The following is a 15,704-nucleotide window of genomic DNA, read 5'->3' on the forward strand; positions in this document are numbered from 1 at the left end:
AAATCCAGATCATCACTTATTGCTTTATGCAAATTTCTACTCGGGTTGTATATACTTATAAACATCTTAGCTTGTTCATCTCCATTTCAAATACCTGTTCTTACACCTAGCCATTTTGATGATTTACACTGTTTTAAGCATAATTATTAGTCACGCACACAGATTATACCACAGTAATATTAAAAAAATTATATTTGCTTCAAGAATGGATATATTTTATTACTTGCCATAAAGCCAATACGGTATTGGAGATATGGTCGAGCATATCTATTACAACAGATGAATGCATATATTTTCTCTCTGAACCAACATTTGATCTTGAGGGAGCTCTAGTACATGCAATTTATGTAAAGAAAATGCTTGGTGGCATTTGGGATAATTCCTATGATTGTTTATGCCAAGTGTTCAATTTCATAGGGAACTATGGCATTGAAAAATAAACAGTGGGCGGAATTCTCTGATAATGGGGCTATGTCCCCATTCCTGGAAAAAGTCCAGAGTGATTCTTCGTTTTGAAGGGGGCTAGCAGGGCCCCAGAATAGTCCTTGCAGTTCCGGCTGCCGATACGGGGCCCTGCACGTCTGGCCGTGGGCCTGCGCATGCGCCCGGCGGCCACATGGCGGACCCACACAGCGGGCTGGCCCTGACAATACAGACCCCTCACCCCAGATCGCGAACCTGGCTGTCCCAGAGGCCACCCCCGTGACGGATCCCCCGCCCCACCAGGCGGCCGCAGACTGAGTCCGCAGCCACCACTCCGAGCTCCCGCTGGGTGGAACCATGAGTGAACCTCTTTCAATGGCCCCCGACCAGTGCCACGTCGACCGCATGCGCACAACTTGCGGCGATTCTCCGGTCCCTGGAGAATCGCGGGAAGGCGTTGGACCCGATCATGGGTCTGACGCCCCATTCTCCGCCCCTCCGCCAAGCCCGATTGTGGCGCGGAGGCTCGAAGAATCCCGGCCAGTAACTCTCTAACTGTTTTTGGGAAAATGAGCATTTCTGATGGGCTGACAGTGGGCAGAGGAAACTGCCACCTGAAAGCAGATGGGAGGTCTATTAAAATGTTCACATACTATATCCAAAATATGCCCTGTAAACACGTGTCTCAGTTTACTTAGCGCTGAACTGTATATAGAAATAAGTTTAAAGGAGACATAAGATTCATCCAATAATTTTCCTGCCCCTTCAGCTTTGACAATGATTTCTTGTCAGCTGAGATATCTTTTTTGCCATTCTAAAGACTTTCAGATATTTTGCTGCGCTATTATGTCATGTGTGCTCTGCCCAAATACAGGCATGAATTTGGACAAACAACAAACTCCCACCATAGAGCCTGCACAATTTAACTCCTAGGCTTTATTTTAATATGATTGGCAGTTTGCTCTCCCAATCTCATGGAAATTCGGCACTTTCCCACAGGGTAATGCAGCTTCCAATTAAATTCTTGAGGCCTACTTAAAGTATGTATGCATCTCATAATGTGTTCGCCACATATGTTTTTGCCTGTGCAATTCAGCAATTCAGCAAGTCTTTCTGTCAAGACAGGTGAATCAAAATGCTGCTCTTGAGTTTGAAATGCCTCGTTGGAACTACTAGCAGACAATTGAAGGAACAAACTGAGAAATTGTTCTGGACAAGGGAGTTGATGCAGAAATGTTTATTGTTAAATATACCACAAACTTCTAAACTGTGCGCTAATATTATCAAATGTGTATTTAAAAGCTATTGGAATGTGCCTTAAAAAGGAAAGTGAACTGAATGTATTTGCTACTGATTGATGTTGCAGGAACTGTGCTACCTTTGCATGCAACGAGCTCTGAAGAATTTTCCTATTGATCTTTCGGAGAACAGGAGAATAAAAGAAGAGGAAAATGAACAAATATTGCAGCAATACCAGCAAATAAAAGATCAGGAGACCCTCTTCCAGCAGCAGGTATATAACAAATTATGAACTATATGTTAAGTCCAAAATTATATTAAAATATGCAACAGACACACTCAAAATGATTATTTTAGTGATAACTTGGCCAATTGGCAAGGGCTTAAAATAGGCTAGCTAAGACCACCAGAATCTGGATAGAGTGTATAATGTGCAACTCATCCAATACTAACAGTCTTATTCCCTATCCTTATTGGGACTGATTTTTATTTTCTCCACATGGGTGCTAATCAGGCACTATGCACCCAGGCGTGACCTGCCTCTGCATGGATTCTAGTTGCATGCTTGGTCTTCATGTGGCTCTGGCCTGTATCCAACAGAGCCTATTGATTAGAAATCAGCGAATAAATTCTGCTACGGTTACAGGCCCAAGAAGGTTCTTGATCTGATAAATACAAAAAAGGGTCTTATTTTCTTGATCCCCTACCTTTGACGCCTTCTCCTAACTGTCACAAAGACCATCCACAATCACCTCATTAACATCACCCACTTCTTTTCCAACTTCAGTCCATCTTCCACTAAAAAGTTTATCATCTCCAAACCTGAATTCCAAAGCTCTCTCGGCCAGCCTTCCATCCACCATTTTGCATGGACGTAAGAGGCAGGGAGGGAGTTCCGAAAGATCTTAAAAGAAGCAAAATAGGGGAGTCCAGGCAAGAGAAGTGCAACTTTGTTATTCGTCTGGAGAACTCCTGTTCCTTCCAGCCTAATAAAGGAAAGTTTTAACTTAACTGGAGAACATCTTCATCCATTCCACCTGCTATGGACCGGCTCAGACTCCAGTTAAACATTTATACACGTGGTCGCTATTGATGAGTGTAGCTCTTAGATAGTGGTAACTGATGAGGGTGACCTATTAGATACTGGTACTTATACTGTAGAGCAGGGTTTTTCAAAATGTGGGTCGCGACCCTGGATGGGTGGCAGATTGGTCACAGAGCTAAGGGTTGCGCCGGTGTTCCCAAAGGATCCCCGCGATATTGCTGAATATTAAAGCTCTACCATTAGCAGCACACTCGGCCGAGCTGTTGTAAAACAGCTGTAACACTGTTATCTACCCGTACCTGTGAACAACGATGCCGACATACCAGAGAGAAAGTAATCCCTTTTTGCGAGTGGCTTGAGTGAGTTGTGGAGCCTTGTTACAAATATAAGTGATTTGTATAAATTTAGTTTCTGTTTCCACTCACAGCACCGAGCCATACTACAGTCTCTTTGGTTTCAGAAGCATAGGATTAAAATAATTTTCTCGATACAGATGTATGAATATGTACTTGGAGGCAAAGGGTTCATTTCTCTTTTACTGCACTGAAGGGCACTTCTGGTGCCACAGAACAAAAAAAATCCTCATATTAAATCCGCAGCCTTAACACAAATAAATGATTGTGAATCTGTTCATTCCACATTCGGGCACAAAGCTGAAGACCATAAGGTGAGAGGTACAGTGACAGATAGTTAAAATGCGGAGGCTGATTTTGAAGCACTCCATGGTTGCGTTTTTGACTATTATCAAAAGCCTGACTTCTGTCTTTCTATGTCTATAAACTACTTTTCCATATCTCTATATAAATCTCCCTAGATACCTTTGTAACTCAAATTCTACTTTGATACACATGAGGGTGCTGAAATAACTGAGACAATCAAGATGTTGGGGGAAAAAAAAACAAAATTGGTGGAGAGACACAGAGAAAATTGAAAGAGTCGTTTGGAATCAGGGAATCAGGGAAAAGAATGAGTGGACAAGGAGAGGGGGAGTGACTGGGCCAGATAGGAAAAGAAAGAGAAATAAGGAAAACAAATAAATCCCTGGTGATGAAGGGAAAAACTGGCAAAACAGTCATACATTAGGAAAAACCCAGGAAAGAGCATAAGGGAGATGTTGAAAAGGGGAAATAATGGCACGGGCATGGAGGTAAAGGCAATCAGACATGGTGGGTGTTGCAGAGTAACTTGTAGGGAGATGAATATTGATAGGGAGAGATCAAAGTTGAAATGATCATGGATAACCCAGACATGGGCGGAGGGAGCAAGAGAGAGAGGAGTGTGTCTTTCTTCTATGCGCTCAAGTTATTCTGCGCTGATGCAGCTGGGAGTGCGCTTCCTTCCTCCAGTCTCATCCAACTTAAGGGAGGAAGGTTGGACAAGACAGGATGTATGGACTGAGATGGTGAGGACCAAGTAGGCTCACCCGTCACAATAAAGGTAAGCATACGTGGCGTGAGTCCCGAAGGTCAACCAGTGTGGGTCCAGAACGTCAGTTGGCATTAGTCCTGAAGTTCGGTCAGTTGACAAAAGTGGGTCCCGGAAAAAAATGTTTTAAAAACTCTGCTTTAGAGGGTTACACAGATGCAGGATGCGCATTTAATTAAAAAAAATAAATAAATTTAGAGTATCCAATTTTTTTTCCAATTAAGGGCCAATTTAGTGTGGCCAATCCACCTGCACATCTTTGGGTTCTGGGGGTGAAACCCACGCAGACACGGGGAGAATGTACAAACTCCACACGGACAGTGACCCAGAGCCGGATTCGAACCTGGGTCCTCAGTGCTGTAGGCAGCAATGCTAACCACTGTGCCACCACGCTGCCCTGCGCATTTAATTTTAATGAGTTACTAGGCACAAATGGGCTGCAGCTGGAAACAGGGGGAAAGATTGCTTGGGTGCCAGCTGATCAGAGGACAAAGTTGCACATGAGCTTTGTTATAGAGAACTCAGATGAGGGGCGGTATTCTCCGCTCCCGATAAAAATCGGGATGGCCGTCGTGAAATCGGCCGAGGATCACGACGGCCTCGAGGCCCACTCCCTGCACCTAATTCACCCCCACCCGGGGGGCTAGGAGCGGGCCTCTGTCTTTCCCGGCCGCGACCTTGTCGCGCCGGAAATGACGCGCAAACGGCGCATTTGTGAGGTCATCCACACATGCGCGGGTTGCCGGTTCCAACCCGCGCATGTGCGGATGACTTCATCGCGCAGACGGCGCGAACCGCGCATGCGCGGTGGCCGTCTTTCTCCTCAGCCGCCCGGCAAGACGTGGCGGCTTGACCTTGCTGGGCGGCGGAGGGGAAAGAGTGCGTCTGTTTTGGACGCTGGCCCGACGATCGGTGGGCACCGATCGCGGGCCTGTCCCCTCCCGAGCACAGTCGTGGTGCTCCAGTCCAAATCGGGCCCCTAGATGCCCCAAACGGGCATCTGGCGCCCGTTTCACGAATGCAGCGACCAGGTGTGGTTGCTGCCCTGGTGAAATGTGTGTGAAGGGCCGGCCGCTCGGCCCATCGGGCTCGGAGAATCGCCGTTCGCCGTGAAAAACGGCGAGCGGTGATTTTTCCGAGCCGGGGGGGGGGGGGGGAGAATCACTGGGGGGCGCCAGGGGGGGCGTAAAAAATGTCGGGAGGCCCTCCCGCGATTCTCCCAGGCCGCGTGGGGAGCGGAGAATTCCGCCCGAGGACTTTGAAGTAATGGCCTATAAAAAAGACTAATCAGCATGCATACTGAAATGCTTAATAAAAACAAAAAATGCTGGAAATGCTCAGTATTTCGGCAGCATCTGTGGAGAGAAACAGAGTTAATGGGCGCAATTCTTTGGCCTCATTACGCTCTCGCTCAAGCGAGGCGAAATCAGTATCTCACCGTAGCGTGGCGAGAAACCAATTATCACCACTTCCATACGATCAACCAGAGCCACCCCATATCCAATGGCCTCCCGTCATTCAGCAGCCTCCTCAACAAGTGGTCACCCTGGTGCTGATTAATAATCCTTTTTAAAAACGTGAACCTGGCGGAAGGGCTTCTGTGGCGAGGCAAGGAGGTGAGTAGCCATCTTTGCTCACAGGCAAAGAACCCGGGTGTGCTGGGATTGCCACCCCAGTGCTCAGCGGGGTAGGGTGATCCTCCGCAGGGCTGGGCTATCTTGGAAGGGTGGGGGGGAGGTGCTTGCGAGGGCAACCAAGGGGGGCAATCACTCACGACACCATCGTGCCAACCCCTGGATCTTCATCCCATTCCAGGGGCAGCCCTTGTCCCTGCCTGGCTCCACCACCGAGGGTAAGTGAGCAGTTGACACATGCCAAGTGCATTCCTGTGGGTGGGCGGGCCATGTAGCATGTGTGAATCATTCATCAGCATTCAAATCCCACCTTGATGTCTGTACACTGTGCATGAGCACTGTGGGAGGCAACACCACACACACAGCAGACAACATCCGAAACACCCAGGGGATAGGACACAGCTCTGGGGTCATGTTCACAGCCAGAGGCTGGGTTAGTGCCACGGGTGGGTGGGGGCGGGGGAGGGGGGGGGGGGGTGGTTTGCCTGGGGAGATGGGCAAAGGGTTCGGGGGTCAGCCCGCAGTGTGGAAGGAAGTGACAGAGGCATCTCAATGGTTGTACAAAAAGTTGTTTAATGTGCTATACAATACCCCATTCCCGATAGTGCCATCTCCCCCACCCACAACACCTCCTCCCCACCCTCTCTACAACCCCTACCTATCCCTCTCACCCCCTACCCCGTTGCCTTCAGTGATCCTTACTGTACCTGGCTCTCCTAGCTCTACCACTATGTCTTAGTATTTCCCCAGGATGCACATCTGAGGTGGAGATTGCCAGTTGCTTACCTCGTCCCTTGGCCCTTGATGCCCCGGAAGGGCGTCCTCTGGGAGCTCTGGGGCCGGAGGGCCCCGACTCACTTGTTCGCGACACATGCACAGTCGTGCTGCCCTGCCCCTTGTGCTGCCTACGAGACGCGGCCTCATCAGAGGGGTGGAACTCGGAGGTGCTGGTGGCCACGTTCGCCACTGGGATGGGTCCAGGTTGGCACTGGCACATAGGGCCCTCGGGTTCACCCTGGGACAGAGGGACAGTTGGTTCTGCCCCGACTGCCCATGCATCATCTGGCTCTGCTAGCCCATGGTGTCAACGCCCTCAGTGATGCTCCTTAGTGACTGGGACATGCTCCACAGCGCCTTGGCCATGCCCATCTGAGAGCGGGGCATGTCCCGCAGAACCTCATCAGGGTTAGCCTGGTACTGGGTCACATCGCCCTCAGCCATGGCCATCACTGACTGCACGACACCTTGGACACCTTCACTTGTGGTGCCGTGTCGTGCACCAGGCTCTCCACTGCGGGTATCACCTTAGCAGTGTTGGCCTTGGTAACACTCATTGCCGGTACCATCTCCTGCACCTGTAGCCTCTGAAATTCCTCCAAGTGGCTACGGATCTGGTGGAGTGTCGCTGACATCTCCCCCTGGGTGTCCTGGACACTCCCTATTGTCTCCATTAGGTCCGGGTAACCCTGTTCCAGAGGTTCAGCATCAGGCTGGGACCCAACTGGGTCCTGAGATCCAGCAGACTTCCAACTGCTGTCTCGCCTGGGGGTTTTTGCCTTCACCTGATGTACATCAGCAGCAGTGTGGTGCTCACCAGATTTGCCCCAGGTGACTGACCACTAACATGTCCCATCGAGATGTGTGTATCCGTGTTGGTTGAGGGTGGGGATGGCATCCTCGGAGCTGTACTCCAAAGTGTTCCCCTCGGAGTCAGGAGAGGGGGCCACTGGGATGGGCCGGCACCGTCGGTGCAGGACCTGTGGGAGATGGACATGTGGTCAGTGAGAGGGATGGGTCAGTCAGTACGGCAATCAGTACTCATGTTTGGCAGGTCGCCCGGGTGGAGCCCGCTGGTTCCTCACCTCTGCGGCATGCGCCAGCCGCCGTGTGGGTGACCGATCTTTCCCCAGTCACCCCAATCACCTCCAGAGCCCGCTCCTCGAAGGAGGTGAGGATTCTTAAGTTCAGCACCCAGCGCCAGTCTTGGCCCTCTCCCGCTGATTATGGGATGCTTTTCCTGAGGAGACAGAGAGAGGGCATTGTTAGCCACATACGTGGTTCAGTGGTGAGAGAGGAGGTGTGAAGGCGGGGTTGGGGGCTGAGGGAGGGAGGGATGGGGCCACTTGGAGGGTTGGGGAGTGGATGCTCCCTTGGAGGTGGTGGGGGGGGGGGGGCGGGGAAGTGGATGACGTTGGTGTTTATTCATTTGGACTGACCTGATTAATACTACACCCCTGTATGCTCCACCCGATGCCGGTGTCTAGGTATTTACATTGTGCGCCTTGTGTTGCCCTTTTATGTATTTTCATTTCTTTTCATGTACTAAATGATCTGTTTTCTTCTCGCAGAAAAATACTTTTTACTGTATCTCGGTACACATGACATTAAACAAATCCAATCACTCGTGCTACCCAGTGTAGGCCATTAACCTTCTTCCTGCACTGCTGGCCAGCCCTCTTGGTTATACTGCTGGAACTATCGGCTGCTGCCACCACATCCGAGGCAGCACTGTCTGCCTTGTGGTTCACTCTCCGGGACCCCGGGGAGAACAGGAAATCCTTCCTGGCCCCCACCGCGTCCAGGAGCCTCCCCAGGCCAGCGTCCACGAATTTTGGTGCCGGTCTCTTTAGCACCATTATTGGCACCAACATAGCTGGCTGGGCAAGTGCAGTTTAACTGCTGCTCGAACTTGTTAGCGGTTTGGGGGGGGGGGGGGGGGGGGGATGCTGCCGAACGCAACCCCGGTGAAACGGCTGGTGAGGCTTTATTTGCGGCGAGAAGCACGTGAGACCTCGTCAAGTGGACCAATTAATGTAGAATTGCATTGCTGGTTTCACTGAAGTACCATTTTTGTTTCCAATTAATGGGCAATTTAGCATGGCCAATCCACGTACCCTGCACATCTCTGAGTTGTGGGGGTGAGACCCATTCAGGCTTGGAGAGAATGTGCAAAGTCCACATGGACAGTGACCTGGGGCCGGGATGGAACCCAGATCCTCGGCACCATGAAGCAGCACTGCTAACCACTGCGCCACCGTCCCGCCCTTGTCTGATTCCAACTTGACACAGAGCTTTGCAGAGAGCTGGAGCCAAGCCTTTCCAGTATGGAAGTAGTGGGAAGGTCCACTTGCAGACCCATCCATAATATGGCATCTGATGGCCAATATCAGCTTCAATTGCAGTACATGCCATGAGATGTCTAAGTACAGCCATCATTTTCATACTGGAAAGGATATGCTTGATTCTTCTATGCTCCTTATCAGTGACCACAGCCTTTGGCAGGCTTGTCAATGCACCAAGCATCTCATTGTGCATACCCATCTGCTTTTTCCTGTCTGCTGCCCCATTAAAACTCTCAAATATCTCTTCTACAGTATGAAACCATACCCTCTGGGAAGAAGGCTCCTACGCTGCAATTGTCGCGTGCCCTGGTTGTGATCCCACTCTAAAATTGCACTCTAAAGTAACGGAGGGGTTGGCGCCACGCCAGCTGGTGCCGAAGGAACTGCGTGAGTTAGCGCATGCACATAACCGCTGGCGTGGTTCCACACATGCGCAGACCGGCCAGCGTGTTCTGGCGCATGCGCAGGGGGGTGTATCCTCGGTGCCGGCCATGGCATAGCCCTACAGGGGCTTGCACGGAAGGAAGAAATGCCCCCATGGCACAGGCCCGCCCGCAAATCGGTAGGCCCCGATTGCGGGCCAGGGCACCGTGGGCCCCCCCCACCCCCCTCCGGGTCGGATCCCCCTGCGCCCACCACGAGGACCGCACCAGCCAACTTACTTGCCAGGTCCCGCCGTGTGGGACCATGTCCAATCCACGCCGGAGAGACTTGCCAAAAACGGGTGGCCTCTCGGCCCATCGGGGCCCGGAGAATTGCTGGGGGGGCCGCTGCCAACGGCCCCCGACCAGCGGGGCATGGTCCCCGCCCGAAAACCGGCGCCGGAGAATACAGCAGCCACACGGCAGAGCGACGGGGCAGAATTCATGCCGCCCCCTGGGGATTCTCCGACCCGCCCTCAGTATCTGAGCTGGTGTCTGAGAGTATGAATTTGAGTGAAGTGTTCCTTCATCATCATTCACTTTTCCACTTCCACTTCTTGTTCCTGCACCACTGTCCAGGCAGGTGACAGAACTGGGCACCTGAAAGAAGAAAGACACAAGGGTTGGGGTGCAATGAGAGGAAGTAACAGGTGAATGCTTAAACAATCTGAAATCTTTAAATTAGAAGGGATTGTGGGATGAAGAGCAAGTGGGATATGATTTCAAGGATGAGGTATGAACATACCATCATCTTTAATGCTTTCAGCTCTGGCGCTGGCCACAGACTCAGTCATGGCCACCCTAATGATGGTGAGCACTGTCTCTTCCATCAGAGTGAGGACATGTAGCCATACCTGCATCCCACCAATCACGTTTTGCGACCTCTAGCTATGCAACACCTTGTCCTGCAACAGGGAAGATGTTTTGTCAGTAAGTGTGGTACAATATATTTGTATACTGTGGCTGTCTGGCAGTGTGCGCAAATTGTGAGATGTGTGTGGTGATTGTAGATCTGACTAGATGCAATACAACTGAGCAAGCACTAGAGGGAACACGGGAGAGCTATAAAACACAGGGACAGGAAGTGATGACACACTTCACGGAAGGCCGAACTCGTAGCAGGACACAGACACAAGCAGGCAGGATTTTAGGTAGTCGTAAGTTAAGCTCTGAAGAGAGAACAAATTCACAATAAAGCATCTTCTCTAACTTTGAGACTACGAGCTTTATTAAGACACGAGGAACAACACATGGTGCCAGCAGTGGCTTCAGACGCTTACTACAGGACAACTCAGCTGCAGACACAGAAAGAACAAAATGGCATGGATATCTCCTACTGGACATTGGACTTGGGAAGACATCGCTTATTCGAGGATGTGGCATGGAACCCCACCTCAGCTGGACACGACCGGCAATGTAAGAAATGTCTGGAAACTATTTAAACAAATGTTCGATTTATATATCATAGCTAATGATGTAGCAGCAGCCTCAGATGAAATTAAAATAGCAATGCTCATCGCAGGACATGAAGCTAGGAAAGTATATAATGGATTTAAATACTCAAAAGATGAAGACAGCAACAGCTTACGAATAATACTAAACAAATTTGAAGAGTACTGTAAGAAATTTGAACAGCACTGTATGCTCAGAGGCAAAATGCACAGAAACTGAGTGATGCAAAACTCAAACAATCAAAATCAGAACAGAAAGGTTTCAGTCAAGAAAAGTACAGATCAAAAAGAAGAAATAACTTGAATTTTTCACAAAGCCAAAACGCTGAAATCCAGTCCAGATCGAAAGGAAAAGGTAAATTACAACTTTCAGAAAGAAAAAACGCTGAAATCCGTGACAAAATGGCGTCGGAGCACATTTTACAGTTTCGGGCAGACAAAGAACTAAAAACTGCGTCTGCGTATGCGCAGGAAACGGAAGCCGCGCATGCGCAGTTACAATCACCCGTTTTGCGTTCTGCGCATGCGCAAGCCACACATGCGCAGTTAAAAGAAGTTCTTGTTTCTGATCGTTATGCGCATGCGCAAGCCGCGCATGCGCAGTCTCAAAACGTTTTGGTCGCGGATCGTTATGTGCATGCGCAAGACGCGCATGCGCAGTGGACGCAAACCCGCACAGTAATGGAAGGCCGATTTGCGCATGCGCAATTGATTCCTACGCATGACGTCACGAGCGTCATGACGTCTGAGCATCCGGACCACGCCTACTTAAAAGGGAAATGCCCGATAATTGAAAACAAGATATTTAAAGCGGTAAAACCAAACTTTCTTGCCTCGGAAGACAAAAAAATGCCTGAACTTAAACCAGCAGTTGAAAACAACTTGCACAACACCCTGGAAAAAGCAGTCAGCACCACCCAAAGTGAAGAGAACAAAAAGAAATCCGAAACAAAAAAAGATGATTTGGTTTTCGAAGATTACTGCTCAGACATGGCTGAGTTATTCGGATATGCTGATCACAGCATCAGCGACACGGTCGCAAAGCTCAACACAAATCTACTCGTGGTAGATGAATCCAACTAAGATGATTTGGTTTTCGAAGAATACTACTCAGACATGGCTGAGTTATTCGGATATGCTGATCACAGCATCAGCGACACGGTCGCAAAGCTCAACACAAATCTACTCGTGGTAGATGAATCCAACACCATGGTGCCATGGCAGATCGTTGATACATTGGATGACACCAATACCCAAGAAGAAGACGACACCACACAGAGAGCACAGAAAGACTCCACAGAGAGAGCGATGACCGGCTCCACAGTGAGAGTGATGAAAGACTCCAAAAGGGAAGCAAGCAAACACTCCCTGGCGAACACCATGCATGAACAAGACCATGAAGGTCGACCCGCCGTATCTGAGCAACCGCAAGCAGACTATGAAAGTCTACCAAGCTCACATAAACAAGAAAAAGACAATGTACATCTACCCACTGCATGCGAAAACAGTGACAAGGTGATCACAGCGAGACTGACAGTTCTCAGCTTGTCTGTACAGAAGCACAGAGTCGGGACACCCAAGAGTCCAGTGAGACCACGCCAATAGAAACCATGCAGATTTTGACTCCAGAAGAGGAGCACCAAGAGTCCAGTGAGACCACATCAACAGAAATCATGAAGATTTTGACTCCAGAAGAGGAGCGCCAAGAGTCCAGAGAGACCACGTCAATTGAAATCATGAAGATTTTGACTCCGGAAGAGGAGCACCAAGAGTCCAGTGAGACCACATCAACAGAAATCATGAAGAATCTGACTCCGGAAGAGGAGCACCAAGAGTCCAGAGAGATCGCGTCAAATGAAATCGTGAAGAATTTGACTCCAGAAGAGGAGCACCAAGAAAGCAAAGACGAGGAATCAAATTCACCACAAATGACTGATGTCACCAGCATCAATGCAACATCAGATCAGTCTCACCATTCCCGAGACGAAACTTTCAATGCAACAGATTCCACAAAGGACACTCGCACCAATAACTGTGACAATGACTCAAATTATCCACACGGGACACTCATTGAGCATAACAAGAAAAACAAAAGCCAAAAGAAGCACAGCAGAAACGAGAACAACAACAGCAAGAACAAAAGCAACATGAAGCGCGACAAGAACAACAAAAATCGCAAGAAGCACTGCAGAAACAAGAACAACAGCACCAACAAAAACTACAAGCACAACGATAAAAACTACAAGAAGAACAACAAAACCAACAAGAAGCATAACAAAGATAGCGATAACAACAAAGACAGAAACGACAAAAACAGCAACAAGAACGGCAACGAAAGCAACAAAGACAGGAACGACAGAAACAACAGCAATGAAACAACGACTTGTACAAAATGGTACAACTCTGCACATGAAGGACAATGCCACAGCACACTGCAAAACAATGACAAGACTACAAACATGCCATGGGATGACAATGAATCGCACAAACTCACATCTGCTCCAGAACAAGCAAGCACACCAGCTTTCAAGGCAGATGACGTAATAAATCGATACCACAAGCACAGAAAAAAGTCCATGTCAGTCAACATCAGTGGTTCGACCATGCAAACACCTCGGGATGACGTATTGGTTACTTAAAATAACAGGAACACCGACAACAGTCACCACGTCAACAACAACAAAAGAAAAAACTCAGTGAACAAATTCATCAAGTTTGGACTCATAAATGTTTTTATTAAGAGTGGACTCATAAATATAAATTGGCTTTGTAAAATATGCAATAGCACCATCTCTTGTATAGATACACATATCATAAGTAACTGTTTTGTACAATATTCTTTAACGATGTACAGAAAATATGTAAAGAAAAAAGGGGGATGTGGTGATTGTAGATCTGACTAGATGCAATACAACTGAGCAAGCACTAGAGGGAGCATGGGAGAGCTATATATACACAGGGACAGGAAGTGACGACACACTTCACGGAAGGCAGAACTCGTAGCAGGACACAGACACAAGCAGGCAGCATTTGAGGTAGCCGTAAATTAAGCTCTGAAGAGAGAACAAATTCACAATAAAGCATCTTCTCCAACTTTGAGACTACGAGCTTTATTAAGACACGAGGAACAACACAATGTGGACATGAAGTTTATAAAAGCGTGCTGTCTATGAGGATGATGTGAGGCATACAAATGTTAGGTATGTGTTGTGATTGATTGAAATTGTTGGTAGGTGAGTGATGAGGGTATAGTACAATGAGGCCATAGTGGGTAAGTTGCTGAATTTGGCCAAATGTGTGTGGTCATTGGACACTTTGCAGTTGTACCGGCCCTTGGGACTGCACTCCACATTGACCACCGCAGCTATCTGCTCCCAAAGCCTTCTTAAAGTTTGTCTGGAGGGCCTCCTGATGATGGGATGAAGTAACTCCTCTGCAACTCCTCAACTAAGGCCTCCAGTATAGCGATGGAAAATCTTGGAACCAGCTCTCTTCCTGTTCTTCTAACACTCATGCTCTTCTGCAACAAATTCCAGCACCTGCTCTAGCAATAATGCACCTCCCCTTTACGAGTTGCAGGCTGTTATTAAGTATGTGACCATATTTAAGTTATTTTAGCTTCTTACGATTTTTTGCCTCTTCTCAGGTTTTTAGCACTGGGCTGGCTGCATGCAGAAATCATATTAAAAAGTTGGCAGTATGAAGTTTGTATATTTCCTGCATCAAAAGCATTGAGCGCAGGTGAATCACGTCTCATGATCCCGGCATCTATTTTCAGATTCCATTAAATTATGTAGTTCTTGGCTGATCTTTATTTCTTCTCTTTACTTCAGGCACTGAGGACAGCTAGAATGCACACACTGTCCTAGTAGCTTAATCAGCCATCTCAGTATGGGCTCATGATCAAAACTCGAGCTGATTTCAATGACAAACAATTAGGGAAGTTTTATATTTGCCTTTTGAGACATTGGAAGAGCTTTGACGTTTCTTTTTATTTACATAAAAAGTGAATATTTTACTCTGCTGTTTTGCCATATGGTAATCCAGGGCAAAAAGACTATTTAGATTATAGGGAGAGCTGAATTATTGGTGTAAATGGAAACAAATATTACAGTACAGTTACTAAACTCTCCTTTGAACATAATGGGTGGAATGTAATCACCATGACAGTGGATCAATCCATTGGCTGGAAAATCGATGGCAATCCCACTGCAGCCATTTGCGGGAGGCCAAATTGATTGAATCCCAATCAGGCAATATTTACCTGACATTGGGCTTCCTGGCTCCTGTGAGGTGAATTTCCCCCTAAGAAATCCTGCTGGAGGGTGGACGTCCTGCCTCTGAGAGATACCAGCTAATTAGAGGCTAGCAATTCTCCAGTACCGGCAGCGTCAATGGTAGCAACGGCCACTGCCAGTACTGTGGTGGGGCCTACACCAGGAAACAGGTGAGTGGGGCGGGTTCGCTGGGGGCAGACTTGGAAGCCCTGTTGAGGGGTGGTGGGTCTTGCATTAAGGGGTGGGGGGAACCCAGACTCCTGGTTAAGTACCAGCGGCCGCACTTGAGGCCCATAAGTGACTCTTAATTGGCCTCTTAAGGGTTTCAATTGACTTCCATGCAGAAAAGCTGCCCTTCTGCATTGGACTCAAGAAAATAGGGGCAAGACCTGCCTGATCACATGGATCTCCCACCTTTGAACCTATCTCCAAGCATTAAATTCCATCCAATGCGACAACTGCATTATATTTTTATTTTGGGTGACATTCATTGACCGTGTCCGCCCGGTGACCGGTGAATCCCGCCCATGATCAATGCGGCGAGCGGGGTGGGAGAATCCAGCCCTATATATGTGAATAGGTTGTGCAGATTGAAAGCCTGAAATCTAGTACTTTGAGGAAGTTTTATTACTCTAAATATCTAAAATTCAAAGAAAATATAGTGGC

The 15,704-nt window shown here is 48.3% G+C and overlaps 1 protein-coding gene across 4 annotated transcripts in view; it reads left to right on the forward strand.

The window, feature by feature from the left end:
- LOC119977907 (coiled-coil domain-containing protein 81-like) overlaps positions 1-15,704 on the forward strand; it is a 233,297-nt gene that overhangs the window by 154,898 nt on the left and 62,695 nt on the right. For all 4 annotated transcript variants that reach the window (XM_038819217.1, XM_038819218.1, XM_038819215.1 and 1 more), the window contains one exon: positions 1,790-1,936. In XM_038819217.1, coding sequence (XP_038675145.1) covers positions 1,790-1,936 — 147 coding nt within the window. The remainder of the gene's footprint in view (positions 1-1,789; positions 1,937-15,704) is intronic.

Source organism: Scyliorhinus canicula, chromosome 14 (assembly GCF_902713615.1).
Source record: "Scyliorhinus canicula chromosome 14, sScyCan1.1, whole genome shotgun sequence".
Lineage (NCBI taxonomy): Eukaryota > Metazoa > Chordata > Chondrichthyes > Carcharhiniformes > Scyliorhinidae > Scyliorhinus > Scyliorhinus canicula.